Source organism: Nanorana parkeri, unplaced genomic scaffold, assembly GCF_000935625.1.
Source record: "Nanorana parkeri isolate BGI_ZX_2015 unplaced genomic scaffold, ASM93562v1 scaffold224, whole genome shotgun sequence".
NCBI classification, from domain to species: Eukaryota; Metazoa; Chordata; class Amphibia; order Anura; family Dicroglossidae; genus Nanorana; species Nanorana parkeri.
In genome coordinates, this window is record NW_017306492.1 from 1,455,301 (window position 1) to 1,472,585 (window position 17,285).

Consider the following 17,285-nt stretch of genomic DNA (forward strand, 5'->3'; position numbering starts at 1 on the left):
ACAAGGCAAAAGGGAGGGGGAGAAGTTAGCTCCAACCAACCAAAAGGGGAGCAGGGATCAGGCAAGTAAAAATCATTTACACAATACCTCTAGACATAAATGAGCAGTTAACCCTTGTAGTGTGGGGGTAGCCCCACTGCAAGGATAGTTTATTTCCTGTCTGCTCCATGGCAGCACACGAATGGGTTAATCCCTCCCCTCCCTCCTCCCCCTAATCAGGATTGTAACTCATAAAAGCTGAAAGAGTCCCCTGGCTTGCCGTTCCTTTTTTTCCTCCTACATGCCAGGATCAGAGCAGTGTGCCTACCTAGCAGGGATAAAATCCTTGCTGTCCGCCTTCTTCTTCTACCTCCTTCAGTTCGCGAAGTCCCTGTGAGCCCTTTCCTAAATGGTACAGGTCCATGGGAGCCCCGCTGGTGATCCTCGGGGCCTGGCTAACAAGGTGTAAGTACACTGCTGTTGCTCATTATGGGTGGAGGAGATATTCCTACTTGGTCGGGGCACCTAAAGTTGCCCATACACCTTACAATTATCTGGAGATTTTTTGTCTTTCAGCAGAAAACGTTTGTCTATTTGGATGTAAATTGACAGGTTAATGGCGTGGTTGTACAATAAAAATCTCTAGATGCAAACTGCACATGCTCAAACAAAAGTTTGTCCTTTTGATCAATGTAAATCGGCTAGGTGGTGATGCTGACAAGCGTTATTTGCGAACTGCATTGGTCTGTGCATGATGGGTTAGTTGTAAGAAAATTGTATGAAGGTGAAATGTCTGCACTATCAAAGTTGTACAATGGTTGTAAGTTGTATGGCCACCTTTACATATGTGATTCTGTGGTGCTGCTCATGCCTAAGCTGACTCTTGCAGGTAATTACCTGAAACACCCATTAGCTTGCTTTCAGGTGCTTTTAACCCTGCAGGTGCAGGCTGCTGCCACTTGTAGCTCTGCTACTAAATCTTTTAACTGGATCTTACAGAAAGGTGTTTGCTTACTCTGTCAGCTTCATCTTGTGCCCTAAACTCTTGGGTGCTTTCTTGTGAGTATTTTGCTGTCACCTGTGGTTCCCCAGCTTTGGTAATGTTTAAAATGTAACTTATGGAGTTGTTGCTTCATTGCAGGCCTATTCTGCCTGTGATTCGGTATTCTTTCTTGTGTATTTCTATGTATTGTGTTAGTGACAAGAGCCTGTGGTGCCATAACCTGTGTGGAGCCAGTGTTTGTGGCTCCTTGTTGTGCTGTCTGGGGCTCCCAGCGGCGGTGTTGAAACACACGCTGTGCATTCCACTGATGTTATTTCCGCCGCCGGGGAGCTTCCGGCCTCTGCATTGTAAGACTTGCGGCGGCAGGTGGAACGCACGCTATGCGTTCCACCCAGGCACTTCTGCCGCTGGACGAGCTACACTCGGGAATACCGCCAAGGAGGTTAAGGATGTCTTGGACAGATGGGCAGATTTGGATCTTAAAAAGATCTATCTCTTGGCCGCTGGGGCTTGCAAACCTGCAGTTGCTATGGCAGTACCTTCCAAGGCCCTTGAGGCTTGGGTGGGCAGCGCTGAAGCAGCAGTTTCAGAGGATCTTAGTAAATCTGAGATCTTAGACCGCTTAAAGAATATCAGATTGTCTTCTACATTCTGCACCGAGGTTCGATCGATGTTAAATTTTAGCCAGAGTTTTGTTGGCCGCAGTGGCGGGCAGAAGGGCTCTGTGGCTCAGACCGTGGGTGGCGGATCCCACATCCAAGCAGGGATGTTGTAATTCCATTTGAGGGTCAGTTGCTACTCTGCAACAAACTAGACACCGCAACAGCTAAGGCCACTGAAGGTAAGGCATACGGTGCAGTCTCTCATCCCCAGAAGAGGTTCCGGGCGCAAAGCTGTGCAATCCCGGGTGCCCTATCTCACCATCTACTGTTAGTGTCTCATTGTCTTCAGATTGTCAGGTCCATGATGTCATCGATTCCTGCAGTCCAGTGGGCCCAATGGCGAACTTGTTTCTTTCTGACCGGGTTCTTGCGGCAGTGGAAGCCGGAAAGTCTCGACCACCTCATTTGGATCTCTCCCCAATGCGGAGCAGCCTGGGGTGATTGTTCATGGACTGCAACTGACTAGGCTGTCAGTCTCTCCTCCTTACCACGTGGACCGTGAATTCCTCAGATGCAAGAGAATGGGGTTGGGGTGCCGTCTGTCTGAGCGAGGGTGCGCAGGGTCACTAGTTCTTTCCTGCAGTAGGGGTTTGTCTCCAATGTCCTGGAGCGGAGGGCAGTGTTTCAGGCGCTATTGGCCTTCCAGCTATTTATCCTGGGGAAGTCAGTTCTGATGAAAATCGACAATACCTCAGCGGTGGCTTGTATCAGGAGACAAGGGGGTGCACGCAGTCATGCCCTGCTGAAAGAAGTCTCTCCTATTATTACCTGGGCTCAGATCCATCTTCACTTATCGGCAGTGTACGTGTCGGGTCCCCTCAATCACCAAGCAGATTTTCCAGAGTTCCTCTGGGCAACGACGAGTGGTGTCTCCTCGATCAAGTATTTCAGGACACGGTGTCCTGGGGCTTAGCTCCGGAAGTAGACCTATTTTTGTCCCGAACAAACACCAAAGTCATGAAGTTTTCTTGAAGTTTCCATGTGCACAAGCGACCGAAGCCCTGACAGCAGAGTGGACATTCGGACTGCTTGCGCCTTCCCGCCAGTGCCTTTTTCCTACTACAATTTCTGAGGAGACTCCGGAGAGAATAGGTGGCTGTCCTGGCAGTGATTCCGAACCGGCCCAAGGGGCCTTGGTATCCTCTCCTCCACCTGATGGGTATCCAGCCTCCACTATTCCTACCGCCATTGCCCGATCTTCTTTCAAGGTCCGATCCTTCACCCGGCACCTGTGAAACTTTGCCTAGCAGCATGGATGTTGACTTCTCACATTGGGTTGCTCAGATAGGGCAACCCAATGTGAGAAGTCTCCGCCTCTAGTTGCTATCACCTCCACCAGACGGGTTTTGGAGTTGGCCGCTCTTGAGTTTAAAAAACACTTCTCCACTTTCCTGGCAGATGGAGTGATTCTAGTTCCCATGCTGAGATTCATTCCCAAGGTTGTGACTGACTTTCACATACACCAAGAAATTATATTACCAACCTTCAAGTCAGATGATGGGAGCCAGATTAGCCGCTTGGACGTAGGTAATACCCTAAAGGCGTATATTTTGGCCACGGAAGGGCTCAGGTCTACGGGTCATCTCTATCGTTACAGCAGGTGCCAGGAAGGATGCTACAGCATCCAGTAGGCTCATAGCATCCTGGATAGAGAAGGCGATATCATTAGCATATTAAGCCGAGCACATAACTGTCACAAGTGGGGTGTCTGCTCATTCCCCTAGGAGTCTGGCCACATCATGGGCTGCACCCAATTGTGTTTCCTTAGAGACTGTGTGTAAAGCGGCCACATGGTCTTCTCCGCACACGTTCATGACACACTACTGTGTTGATCCAGCTGCCTTAACTAAAGTTGAAGTCGGCCGTAGAGTTATTTCTTCTACCATGAGTTGTGATTAAAAAAATGTCAAGCATACCCACCCCTGTTTTTTCTAGTTAATTCCCATTCGTGTGCTGCCATGGAGCTGACAGGAAAACAGGAAAATTGTATTTCCTACTTACCGTAATTTTCCTTTCCTGTCCAGATCCATGGCAGCACAAGGCCCACCCGTATAGTAGTCGAGTTAGGTAACGGCAAGCCAGGGGACTCTTTCAGCTTTTATGAGTTACGATCCTGATTAGGGGGAGGAGGGAGGGATTAACCCATTCGTGTGCTGCCATGGAGCTGGACAGGAAAGGAAAATTACAGTAAGTATGAAATACAATTTTCCTGTTTTTTTTACCTGGAGATAGGCTTTAAAGTTATACAATGATTTCTTTGATTTTCATGTAATCATTTCCTAAATTTCTTTAAAAGCATACACATGTCTGTAAATCTGCCCCATTTTCAATTTTTGTTGTAACATTTTAACAAAGCTGAAGAAATAATAGGAGCATTCTATGGCCTTTTCAAGTAAAACTCTCAGGTAAAAAAGTTACCAAAATAAGACAATTACCAAAGTGCAGCCAGAGATGCAGGTGCGTATTTCATGTGCAAAAGAATGATGTCAAAAACTGCAGTAAATGTTCTATCAGAAACTCTCACACGCACATATATATATATATATATATATATATATATATATATATATATATATATATATATATATATATATATATATATATATATATATATATATATATATATATATATATATATATATATATATATATATATATATATATATATATATATATATATATATATATATATATATATATATATATATATATATATATATATATATATATATATATATATATATATATATATATATATATATATATATATATATATATATATATATATATATATATATATATATATATATATATATATATATATATATATATATATATATATATATATATATATATATATATATATATATATATATATATATATATATATATATATATATATATATATATATATATATATATATATATATATATATATATATATATATATATATATATATATATATATATATATATATATATATATATATATATATATATATATATATATATATATATATATATATATATATATATATATATATATATATATATATATATATATATATATATATATATATATATATATATATATATATATATATATATATATATATATATATATATATATATATATATATATATATATATATATATATATATATATATATATATATATATATATATATATATATATATATATATATATATATATATATATATATATATATATATATATATATATATATATATATATATATATATATATATATATATATATATATATATATATATATATATATATATATATATATATATATATATATATATATATATATATATATATATATATATATATATATATATATATATATATATATATATATATATATATATATATATATATATATATATATATATATATATATATATATATATATATATATATATATATATATATATATATATATATATATATATATATATATATATATATATATATATATATATATATATATATATATATATATATATATATATATATATATATATATATATATATATATATATATATATATATATATATATATATATATATATATATATATATATATATATATATATATATATATATATATATATATATATATATATATATATATATATATATATATATATATATATATATATATATATATATATATATATATATATATATATATATATATATATATATATATATATATATATATATATATATATATATATATATATATATATATATATATATATATATATATATATATATATATATATATATATATATATATATATATATATATATATATATATATATATATATATATATATATATATATATATATATATATATATATATATATATATATATATATATATATATATATATATATATATATATATATATATATATATATATATATATATATATATATATATATATATATATATATATATATATATATATATATATATATATATATATATATATATATATATATATATATATATATATATATATATATATATATATATATATATATATATATATATATATATATATATATATATATATATATATATATATATATATATATATATATATATATATATATATATATATATATATATATATATATATATATATATATATATATATATATATATATATATATATATATATATATATATATATATATATATATATATATATATATATATATATATATATATATATATATATATATATGTATATATATATATATGTATATGTACACACACACACACACACCTGTTTTGTCATCAATTAATGTTTCTAAAATGTCAAAGGCACAGTGACAACATTCACAGATCCTTATCCAGTGTTCTTATAAATGAACTCATAACTGGAATAGGCCAGGTTTTTGTGATCATGTAACTCTCTCTGTTATAACATTCACATTGTTTTATCATCAGAACACATGTGTGAACATTTTATTTGTGTTACAGGGACAAGCTGGACCAAGAGGCCCCCAGGGTGCACCTGGAAACCAGGTAAGAAAAATGAAGTTACATATTTTACATTACATTTGTTTCTTTTTAATCTTGGAAATATAGTAAAATGCGAAAAAGAACAATCCATTTAAATGATCCCATAGTATATATTACCAAAATACAACAGCGCATTCATTATTTGTTTTTCGAGATTTAAATTTCTAACTAGGGCCTATGAAAAATAGTGCCTGCAATGGGAATATATTGTCCAGTGTTGGAAGTGTATACCAAGCCAAAACCTTTTTTTTTTTAAATTTAGAGTAGAGAAGGGTTAGGACGCCTGTTGGGTTTTTACTGCACTGTTCACACCAAAGTGGCATAGTTTTTGCACAGGTCAGCATGGTTTTTATTTGCACTTTGGCACATTTTGTGCAACATGCTTCTGCCACGCGTTTCCTGGCATTTTCATTGAAGTTCATGGGGGGGAAATGAGTTGTAAACTGCCAAAAAAAGCTCATGTACTTTTTTCTGCCTTTGGCTTTTTGCTGCTGGCGTTTTGCTGTTCAGGTTTGAAGAAGGACCATTGAAAATCATGGGATTTCTTTTATTGGGTGTTTTAAAGCGCTTTTTCTACTGCTCAAAAACACCTAGGTGTGAACCAGGCCTTACAGAGGTTTTACTTCACTTTCTGTCCTGCCGACAACGGTTTTACCAGACAGGTACTGAGGGTGAATCTGAAACAGAGACACAGAAACTTCACATACTCTATGAAAAAAAAAAAATCTATTTTTGTATGTTTGACAAGAATTGTGGGGAAATCTCTAATGGAACCCTGAAAAATACCAAATACCTAACAGGTGTCCTAACCCTTCCCAGCCTTATCCAAAAATAAGAACCAATATGTTGGCTTGACATACATTATAACTTAAACTAAACTCAGACTCTTTATCATAAACTTTGTTGACACAGTGTCATAGCATATATTCAAACAAGTAACCTGTAACATGAATAAAGGTGTATCCAATGGGTGCTCTTGTTCTTGACTACCTGCAAGCAATGTGCCGCTGAAAAACACCCATTAATCTGGCCAAAGGGTCTGACATTGATTTTAGGGGGAACCCCACATCAGGTTTTTTACCAGCCCGCAAATTTGAATTGTATTTTTTTCTTAGTCAATTACACTTTTATTTGTGTACATTCAGCAGATTTGGCACTTCACAGGAAGGTTGAAGGCATCCCCTATGCATGTTATTTAAAGCAATTTTGCAATTTTAACGTTACCCTTTAAGCATTACAAGAGCTGTTCACCATCAAACAGAATTTAAACTTTTTTTTGCATTGGTAAATGTCTTCAATGGCAGTGCAGAGCTGCATGCCCTTTGTTTGGCAATCCCTGGCTAATTTACCTCCAAAATAGCCAGAATTGATTTTGAAGATTTGGCTCCCACTGACCAGTGGGGTTCGTATAAACATTCAGAATTTAGGAGGAGTTTGGTGAACCTCCCTTGAATGGTATGTTCAGCTCATCCTTAGTCCCTACACGTGTATAGGTGTGACAACTCCCTGCCGCCCCACTGCTTCTGTGGGGATCAAGCAAACAAACAGGTTACAAGATATACCTACATAGTGCATTTTAAATGGTGCAACGTCTTACCCTGTAAAATGCAGAAACCTGACTGATGAAGTGTTTGAGTAATGCTGAACTCCCTCTCTATGAATTATATAACATGTATTTGCATTATTCTATTTTCTAGGGTGGCATGGGTCCCTCGGGTTCTCCTGGAGAAGCAGGTGAACCAGGTGGTATGGTAAGTAATTGCATTGTACACATTCTGATGTCCAGCCAGTAGGTCAGCGTTATAAAAAATAATTACTCATAATTATAAAATAATTACTATTTAGTAGGGCATATAATATTTTTCTTTAAGTAAACCTCAATCCTGGTATAAATCTCAAGCCTGTGAAATTCATCATATGATAAAATCACACACGCAGAGTAAAAAAAGCATGTCAAAACGTGAGGAACCCCAGGAAGATATAACAAAGTTACATAGTTACATAGTATTTGAGGTTGAATAAAGACACAGGTCCATCAAGTTCAACCTTGATGGACCTGTGTCTTTGTTGGGAGTGCATGTGTATATGATGCATAACAGTTATCAAAAATTAATTTAGTTATATATTCATAAAAATCCATTCATAAATTCATAAAACAGTGAACCTTGAGTGCAACTAGTACATACATTTGATTTGGTATCAGCCTCTTGTAAAACTATGTACAGCACTGGGAATGGGCAGATCTAGTAGCCAATAAAGTGATCTGTGTGCTGACATGGTACATACTGACAAGTGGAGAGTGCAGAGTGAGCAGAAGACTGGGCTAGTCAGTGTTCCGCTGCTGCCCTCACTGTCTTAAAATGGGCTGGTTGCAGATGAGTGACCAAGCTTTTATGCACTAGAGAAACGTCACCTAACTGTGCTGTGTTGTAGGATTTCTCAGGGAAATTTCAGGATTGATTGGATAGAAATACAAATTCTATGGCAAGAAAATGTGGATCCATAACTCAACTATATCCTGTTTGGCAGGAGTCCAGCTTTCTGATATATTGCTATCCGCTGATCCTAGTTTTGAGCAGATTGCCAGTTGAATCCATTTTTCTGGGTATATATAATTTAAAAATATAATTTCTGTATTTCCAGCATCTATTGTATGGGTATGTTCCTTTCTTTTTAAGACCAGCATAGCTAGCTACTAAAAATGAATAACTGTTTTTCTATTTTTAGGGTCCAACAGGTCCACGTGGCCCTGAAGGTCCTCCTGGAAAACCAGGCGAAGATGTAAGTTTCTTTAAAAAATGCCTATATTTATACCATCATGATATTTATTAAAATGTAGCTTATTTGTGTATCACTCAGCTGTAGATCCTCAAATCAACTCCGAATTCCATCTGACACTGCCCTGCCTCCTGGAGGGTGGATACGTTTGTTCCCCATGGTCCCTTCATGTGTTTTAAAGTAGCCACCGCTCCAACCTCACTCCTGTGATTCTCGCTCTGTCTATCACGTGAGTGAGCTCATGGCTGGATTTGCTCTCTCTGCCGCCCCAAGGCCAGGTTGCTTAATGACGGCTTCTCTGCTCTACATTTAGCCCTGCTTGCCTGAAGAAGGGCTAAATGTAGAAAAAAACTTCCCACTAGGCAGCTGTGCCGCCCCTCTACTCCCTGCTGCCCTAATGCCAGGGCTTGGTGGCCTTGTGGGAATTTTGGCCCTGAGTGAGCTTGAAGTGGTGGCTACTTTACAACACACACAGGGACCATGGGGAACAAAAGTAGCCACCCACCAGAAGAAAGGACAGTGTCAGCATGAATTCAGAGATGATTTAGGGATCTACAGCCCATTGATACACAAATAAGATACATTTTTGTTAATAGTTGAAGTACTTGAATGCATTTTTAAGGTTTAACTCCTAAATTTAGTGTCACTTTAAGCTTCCAGACACACTACAGAAGCCAGATGCACAGGTACATCATATTTGTGTACAGGTGCAACAATGATTCACAGTTAACAAATTAACTTATTGCTACCCAAACACTACAATGTGATTAATTGGCAAAGGTTAAATTCTTGACTTATTATTTTGGAGCTCTGAAATATTATATTGAAATCAACAAATCAGAATAGCATTTTGACTTTAATGGACTATAAAAATCCGCTTAACTCTAATTTTGATATTATTTCAAAATTCTGACTTATTTTCTTAGAGTTCTGAGATATATTCTCAGAATTCTGTTTCTTTTTAGTTGGCCTAGAGTTGTTATATACTCAGTCATCCTTAGCTTTGCAACTGAAATTTCAAATCAGTTTTGGGCTGAGTAAACCAGTGTTAGCCAAAGGGAAGCAGAGATAAGTTATGTCTGTTCATAGCTACAAAACCAAGCTTTGGCTATTTGCGATTCCAGGAGCTTTTCAATTTTATGTACCTGGATTTTCACTAAGCTTAGTAAATGGTGTTCACTGGTATTATCTAATCACGTGCAAAGAAAATTTGAAAGATGGATATTCATTAAGGGAATGTTAACTGCAAATAAAAAAAATCACTGTTCATTATATGTAAAACCTCCATTTATAGTCTTCTATACTGCCATGCCAATTTCCAGTGTAGGATGGAATCAGGAGAAAGACACTAATGAATGAGGCCAGGTGATAGTTATTAAACCATCTACAATGACAATACATTCAAATCATCCTAAGTTATAAACATTGCCCATTCCAAATAGGGTAAGTGAAAAACCTGGCATGGCTTCACGTTAGGAGCAGTTATTACCTACGTTTGCTAAAAATGAATGGATTCATTAATAACAGAGAGTGGATATCTCTATCTGCTCTTCATTATGTTTCACTGGATTATGCAAACTGCGGATCACATTTAATATAATGTGAGTGACACTGTGTAGCCTATTTACCCTGGAGCTCTCTCTAATTAAAGATGAATACCTGGCTCCCCCCCATGGGAACTAATGGATATTCATTAAGGGAATGTTAACTGCAAATAAAAAAAATCACTGTTCATTATATGTAAAACCTCCAAACCTCCAAACACCTTATTTTGTGCCTGGGAAGTGGGATCCTTCATGTTCATGTTCATTTCTCTATGTGTGGGACATAGACACTTTTCCTCAGTTGATTGCTTATCAATATTAACATTAACAAAAATCTGCTGTGCAGCACTCTGATATTGCTGCACATATGAAAGGTTCACTTTAAGCTTACTATTGACATATGAAAGAATAGCATAGATTATCCACATGTGACAGAATAAGACAGATTATGCACGTGTGACAGAATAAATGATGCAGAAGTGACAAAATACAATATATTATGTAGGGATGCACCAATACCAAGTACCGTACTCGGCACAAGTACAAGTAAAGATACTTTTCCAGCTCCAAGACTAGACTAGAGATAAATCCAAAAGTTAGGAGGCAGCTGTCATTTGTAAGGAGCACTCGGAGCTCCTGATATTTGTACATCTCTGTTTTAATGTATGATTTGCTTTTATAAATAAAGGGATGCACATATACCAGTTTTGCGAGTACAAGTACTGCTACTTCCCCAAGTACTTACAAGTACAAGTACTGATACATTTTTGTTTATTGTCATGTGACAGTTTTTCTAAAACAATACAGACTAATGATTTCAGGACAGCGGTGGAGCGCCAGAGCCAGGCCCCAGCTGCAACCGCTGCAACCCTGGTAGTTCTCATGAAAATGCCAAGTATCGGCACTGGTACTCGAAAAGTATCGGTGCATCGCTAATATTATGCATATGTGACTGAAAAGCATAGGCTATGCACATGTAATCCAATAGGTTGAATTAAGCATTTCATAAACTTCATAGTCATTTAAAAAGTCAAGAAAGACTGCAAACAGAATATTAACATCATTGTAAAGGTTAAAATGCTCCACGGGCAGATTTATGAAAGGACAGAAAGTACTTCCTGTATTATTCTTTTATGCAGAATGCATTAAATATGGCTATCCCTATGAGACTATAGTATATTTTTCACTGCCTTTTTTATTTATCATTGCATTATTTTATTTCCAGAACAAACAAAACAGTGGAATCTTTTGGGATACTGATAGTAGCTTTAATAATACTACAGAATAACATTTATTTTGTTCATGTGATTTAAGTCACTCATATACTTAGAGGTTCTTTCATTAAGCTGCCAAAGGCAGCCGAGTGAATAAATGAACCGAAGTGAAGTGAGCCGAACACCGTTTGGCTATTCACTTTGGTCAGCCGCACAGCGGCCAAAATCAGCCATAAATCGGCTGGCTTCGGTCAGCTGAACGTGCCCATCACGTTAAGGGATACCTTTTGATATCTACTTGTAATAAACTATTGAAGAATGTAAGAGAAGCATGTTGTTAATCACTAAGCCCAACCAAAACATTTAAGGATACATGGCTAGCTGATGTTAAACCTGTTTTCTCTTTAAATGTCTAATCTTGTTCAAGAGAACATATTAAACACAGCTATACTTCACTGCACTGTATTTTACATAGGTTTACACTTAAGGCATAACTCCAGTCAAATAGTTTTTGCAGTTTTGGATAAAGCAGAGAAGGGGACAACCTCTGTCAGATCTTTATTGTTATCAGAGGCTTTTTTAGGGGAAATGCTCCAGTTGAGACACAGATTGCAGTAAATAGCTGAAGATGGTTCTAGATGTCCCCTTCTTAACTAGAAAGGGGGTTCTTATCAATTTCTATTTCCCTCTTGGAGATTTCGCCTAACTTTCTGTCTTGCGGCACATTGTCGGCGAGACAAAAAGTGAGGGGAAATCTTCCCGCTCCTAATGTGGAATCCATTTTTCTAGTGGAACTTCCAAAATTGCTTGGAATATACATCTTTACTTACATATTACATGTTTTTTTGTCTTCTAAAGGCTGTAGGATATTATTATGAAAATACTTTGGTTGTATAGATTATTATAAAGTGATTTTTGTTTTTTCAAGGGAGAGGCAGGAAGGGCAGGACAGACAGGTGAAACAGGATTCCCAGGATCTGCTGTAAGTAATTGTTACATTCAATACAATGACAAATCAATGATCATAGAAACAGTACTTTTAATTATGTAATAACAGATCAAATAGTTATTTTGTTTTGTATTTATTTTATTTAGTAGTTTACTAATTCATTTTTTTTGGTTGCCTGGAATCTCTGTTTAATTGACAGCAAAAAAATGTACCTACTCCCCCAAAATGTTATTTTCATATTCACCGAACAGTAATGTTGCACGGGACGTTTGGAGTGGGGGTCAACTTTATGATGGAATATATTGTATCACTTTTACTATGCAACATTCAAATATAATGTAATATTTGGTATGGATCTTTGACACTTTTGTATATTGATTTATATATTTATGTATATATTTATTTAAATATTTAATGAATAATGCTAATAAAACTGTTTTAGAAAGAATAACATGTAATTTATGTTAGCTGGCCTAAACATTATCTGGCAATTTGTTTTAGGGAGCCAGAGGATTTCCTGGTGCTCCTGGACTACCTGGACTAAAAGGACACAGAGTAAGAAAATGTTAATGATACATACGGCTTAACTATGTCCAACACTGACTATTATTTTTTAAAAATTGGGATTTTTGGTTTTTTTGGAAACAACAGTTTGCTCTTTCCTACGAAAGCATCTTCTGAGTGCTCAACCCAACCCAAACATTAAATGCCAGTTTTCTGGATTCAAAATCATGCTGTATTATATTTAGCACTTTTATGAGAATTGGTATCTTTATGAGGATTGCTAATACAGTAAACTCCCCATTATCTGGCGTTCAAGCAACTGACACAACCAGCAAAAAGGAATTGAGGACATAGTATCAGTTATCCCGCATCTACCGATTTCTGTGGGTATTGGATAACTGGGAGTTTAGGGTATTATTGAGAAGAGTATAGGTTAGAGTAAACCCAATACTGTTACAGTTTAGCATGGGGCATTTTATAAAAAAAAATGGCCTTCATGTCCTAGCCTCTAACCTTAATCTGGCTCTAAAAATTTACTTCTACCTGAAGCCTAGAAAACACTTAGAAAAATACCCAAGAATAAAGGGTTTCTAAACCCTCTGGTTTTTTTTGAATATATCTACTGCTAGTAACAACAACAAAAAAACAGCTTTAACAGCGGTTTAAATTTACCCCGTCTTTGCCGCGCGCTCCCATCCAAGAATCCGAAACTGCTCGGGCGCCCGCAAAGCATCTTGGGGTGGGCGCATGCGCATTTCGGATTTTCGTCCAGGAGACGGGGAAAGACACAAGGTAAGTCTATGGACAGCGTGCACCCGCATGCAGACCCCGTGGGATCGGAAGTGCCAGCAAGGACAGAGGAGTCAGCGCTGGATCGGACACCCGCCGCAGTGCTGGAGAGAAGGCTGAAAAGGACAGGAAAGAAGAAGAAGATCGCATTAAGAGACATCATTTAAGGTAAGTGCTGACATAAACATTGGGGGAGGGAACATTTTTTGACTTTAATGTCACTTTAACCCTTCACATGTAACCTTTTCCAAAACACGTAACACTTTATCCTTAATTTTACCCTGAAACATATGCACACCCTGTTAACCTTAATCCTATCCTAAAAGGAATCCTTAATCCTTAACCGAAGGCAGCCAAGTGAATAACTGAGCCAAAGTGAAGTGAACCGAATGCTGTTTGGCAATTCACTGCAGCCTTGTACGGCTGACTTCAGCCATACATCGGGCTAAAATCAGCCATACATCGGCTGCCTTTGGACATCTGGATCAGCTGAGCCAAAGCTCCAGCAGCTCACGCTCTGCCGTTTGCCCCTATTCACATAGGGACCGAACGGCAGTGAGTAAATAATCTCTGTGGTACCGAGCAGAATAGAATATAGTGAAAATAGTAGGAAAGAAACAAAGTTAAATTATTTTTTTTAAAAATAAATTGTGAAATTAAGATATTTAAAAAAAGGGGGGGATGGGCGGAGCTAGCAGCGACTGCTACCCCCGCCCAACTCTTTCCTATTGGTCGTCTGATCTGTCATTACAACTGGGTGGAGCGAGCCGTGAGATCACGCCTGGCTCCGCCCATCTGTCATTTGCGCCCTGCTTTGGCTGCCACATCGGCTCGCCTGAGCTGCTCGGCCGCGGTTTGGCTATAGTGAATAGCCCGTACAGCAGCCCTTCGGTTCAACTAAACCGAAGGGCTCCGGTGGCCGAAGAGAGCCAAAGGATCAGCCAAAGCTACGGCTGGATCCTTTAGCTCCTTCGTGAATAACCCCCTTAGTGTAATACCTGAAGGGAAAAACTGTGCTTTTTATAACTATTATTTATGATTCTGTACACTAATCATAAAAAATGCTTACTGCAATTACATGTTTATTAATATGATATTGTAGGATATGTGTGGATAGAGTGGCACATACCATATTCAATAAAATAGTTGAATGGGGCACTGACAGGCTTTGATAAAACCTAAGCGTGCCACCTTCTGCTGCTCTATTATGTTAAAGTATATTTATTTTTATATAACTATTATAATCTATTGTTTGATGTATTTATGGTTATATTGGTAGTTGTCATTGATAATAATGTATTGTCTACTTCAAGGGTCATAAAGGTTTGGATGGTCCAAAAGGAGAAATTGGAGCAGCTGGATCAAAGGTAATTAGGTCATTTTAAGTGCAAATGGTTGTCATAGGCTAAAGTTTTATTATTACTATGTTTTTTAGCTTTAATGTTGGTGTGAATACAGTCAGTTAAACAAGCAATACCTCTCTCCTGCTCTCTGTTCAAATTGTATCCATACCCAATTTTTTTTCTTGGCTTTGGATATAGGAAGAATTTGAACTCCTGTTAGATTTTCTTGCATTGGAGAGATTTCTTCACTTGCTGTCTGGTAAAAAAGTTGTTCTTAGGTGTGGAAGTGAGGTGAATTTTCTCTACCAACAACAAAGGCAAAAGTAAAATAGCATATTTTTAAATTTAGTAGGGGAATGCTAACAACCTTGTCAGCGTTTAATTGTTGGTTTCCCTGGTGCAGATTTTCACTCTTTCACACCATTTCTGGTCTGGTAAAAGGGTGTCCCCATCACAAATTGGGGGGGAATGTATCCAGATATCAGTACATCCTGACAGGGGATCTAACCTTTACCAATCCTAACCAAATGTAAAAAAAAATTGAGGTATAGATACACTTTAAAGTGCACTCTATATCATGGCTACATAGGAAACACTTTTTCCCATTTTAACTTAATATAAATTACAAAGCAGAGTGGCACACACATGTTTGGAACTTGATTTGTTGGAGTGTGTTTGGTGCAATATCTGAGCAGCCTGCATAAAGATTGCTCTTCCCTCTTGTGAGACTTGGGACTCATGTCACATGACCAGGAAGAGTGGGCTGTTTTACCAAATTAGCCCACAGATGTAGGATGGACTGTAAATAGCAGAAAACAATAGGAGGGCAAGCATCTTCTCATCAGAATGTAACCAATTAATATGTTTTCACATTTTACGTGTTACAAAACATAGGAAGTAATTATAGAAGATTATACTGTAATAATGCATTTTTTTTTAAATAAGAGGGTCAATTTAGTAATGTGATCCCCACTGTACTTAAAGGGAATGCAAACCCCTAACAATGATTTTCCCTTATTTGCACCATTTTGGTCTGTTTAAATATTTGCTTCATACAAAAAAATTATCCCGTCAGAAATTCAGAGCTGTCCTCTGTTATCTGAACACTTTCTGTGTTGCCTGAAAAAAAACTATTTAGTCCTCCTAATTCTTACCTCGGACTACAGAATGATCAGGCTTTATTTTGTAAAGATCTGAGAGTGGTAGTGGTTAAGTAAAAGACAGTAAAAGACACTGGGAGGGCTGACACCACTGCCTAGGTTTTTATTTTTTTTGCCTTGGCATACTCTTTAAGGTTCCCTTGCTACTTTGCACTCTTTTTTTAAGTGTTTACCAACGGGCAACCAATGCCATGATTTCTTCCTACACTGTCTGTTTTTACATTGTAAAATATTACTAGCCTATTATATATTTTGTATGTAATATTTAATTAATGAAAATAGAAATAAGTTTGGCTGCAATCTAAATTATTATTATTATTAGTAGTAGTAGTAGTATATTTCATGTTATTTTAACTCTTTCGTTGTAGGGAGAATCGGGTCCTACTGGTCCAATGGGTACAAACGGCCCTCCGGTAAGTCAACATCTTGTATGAAAGCCAATTAAATTTACAGCTTCATCTATTATTCTTTATGCTTTAACTTAAGTGTGAAAGGTACAGTTTGACTGCACTAAAAGCCGTAATATTATGGGTAGTTTTTAATCTCTGTTCTACAGCAAAAATATTCTTAACTCTTGGACTCTTCCAAACTTTGTAGTATTACAGCTTGGATTTTATAACACTAGTCTACACAAAATAGTCTATAATGCTGAACTCAAAAAGAAAAAATTGACAACGCTTTTCAAATTATTTGGAAATATAAAACTGAAATATATTGATTGAATAAATTTTCACCTTCTTTGCTATAAAGCCCGAAGCCCATAAATAAGTTATGGTACATCCAGAAGCCTT

General features: G+C 36.3%; 1 protein-coding gene across 1 annotated transcript in view; it reads left to right on the plus strand.

The window, feature by feature from the left end:
- Nucleotides 1-17,285, plus strand: part of COL5A2 (collagen type V alpha 2 chain) — a 78,576-nt gene that overhangs the window by 22,674 nt on the left and 38,617 nt on the right. The window contains exons 10-16 of the mRNA XM_018556073.1: nt 6,172-6,216; nt 7,911-7,964; nt 8,941-8,994; nt 12,678-12,731; nt 13,200-13,253; nt 15,305-15,358; nt 16,863-16,907. Of these exons, the coding sequence (XP_018411575.1) occupies nt 6,172-6,216; nt 7,911-7,964; nt 8,941-8,994; nt 12,678-12,731; nt 13,200-13,253; nt 15,305-15,358; nt 16,863-16,907 (360 nt within the window). The remainder of the gene's footprint in view (nt 1-6,171; nt 6,217-7,910; nt 7,965-8,940; nt 8,995-12,677; nt 12,732-13,199; nt 13,254-15,304; nt 15,359-16,862; nt 16,908-17,285) is intronic.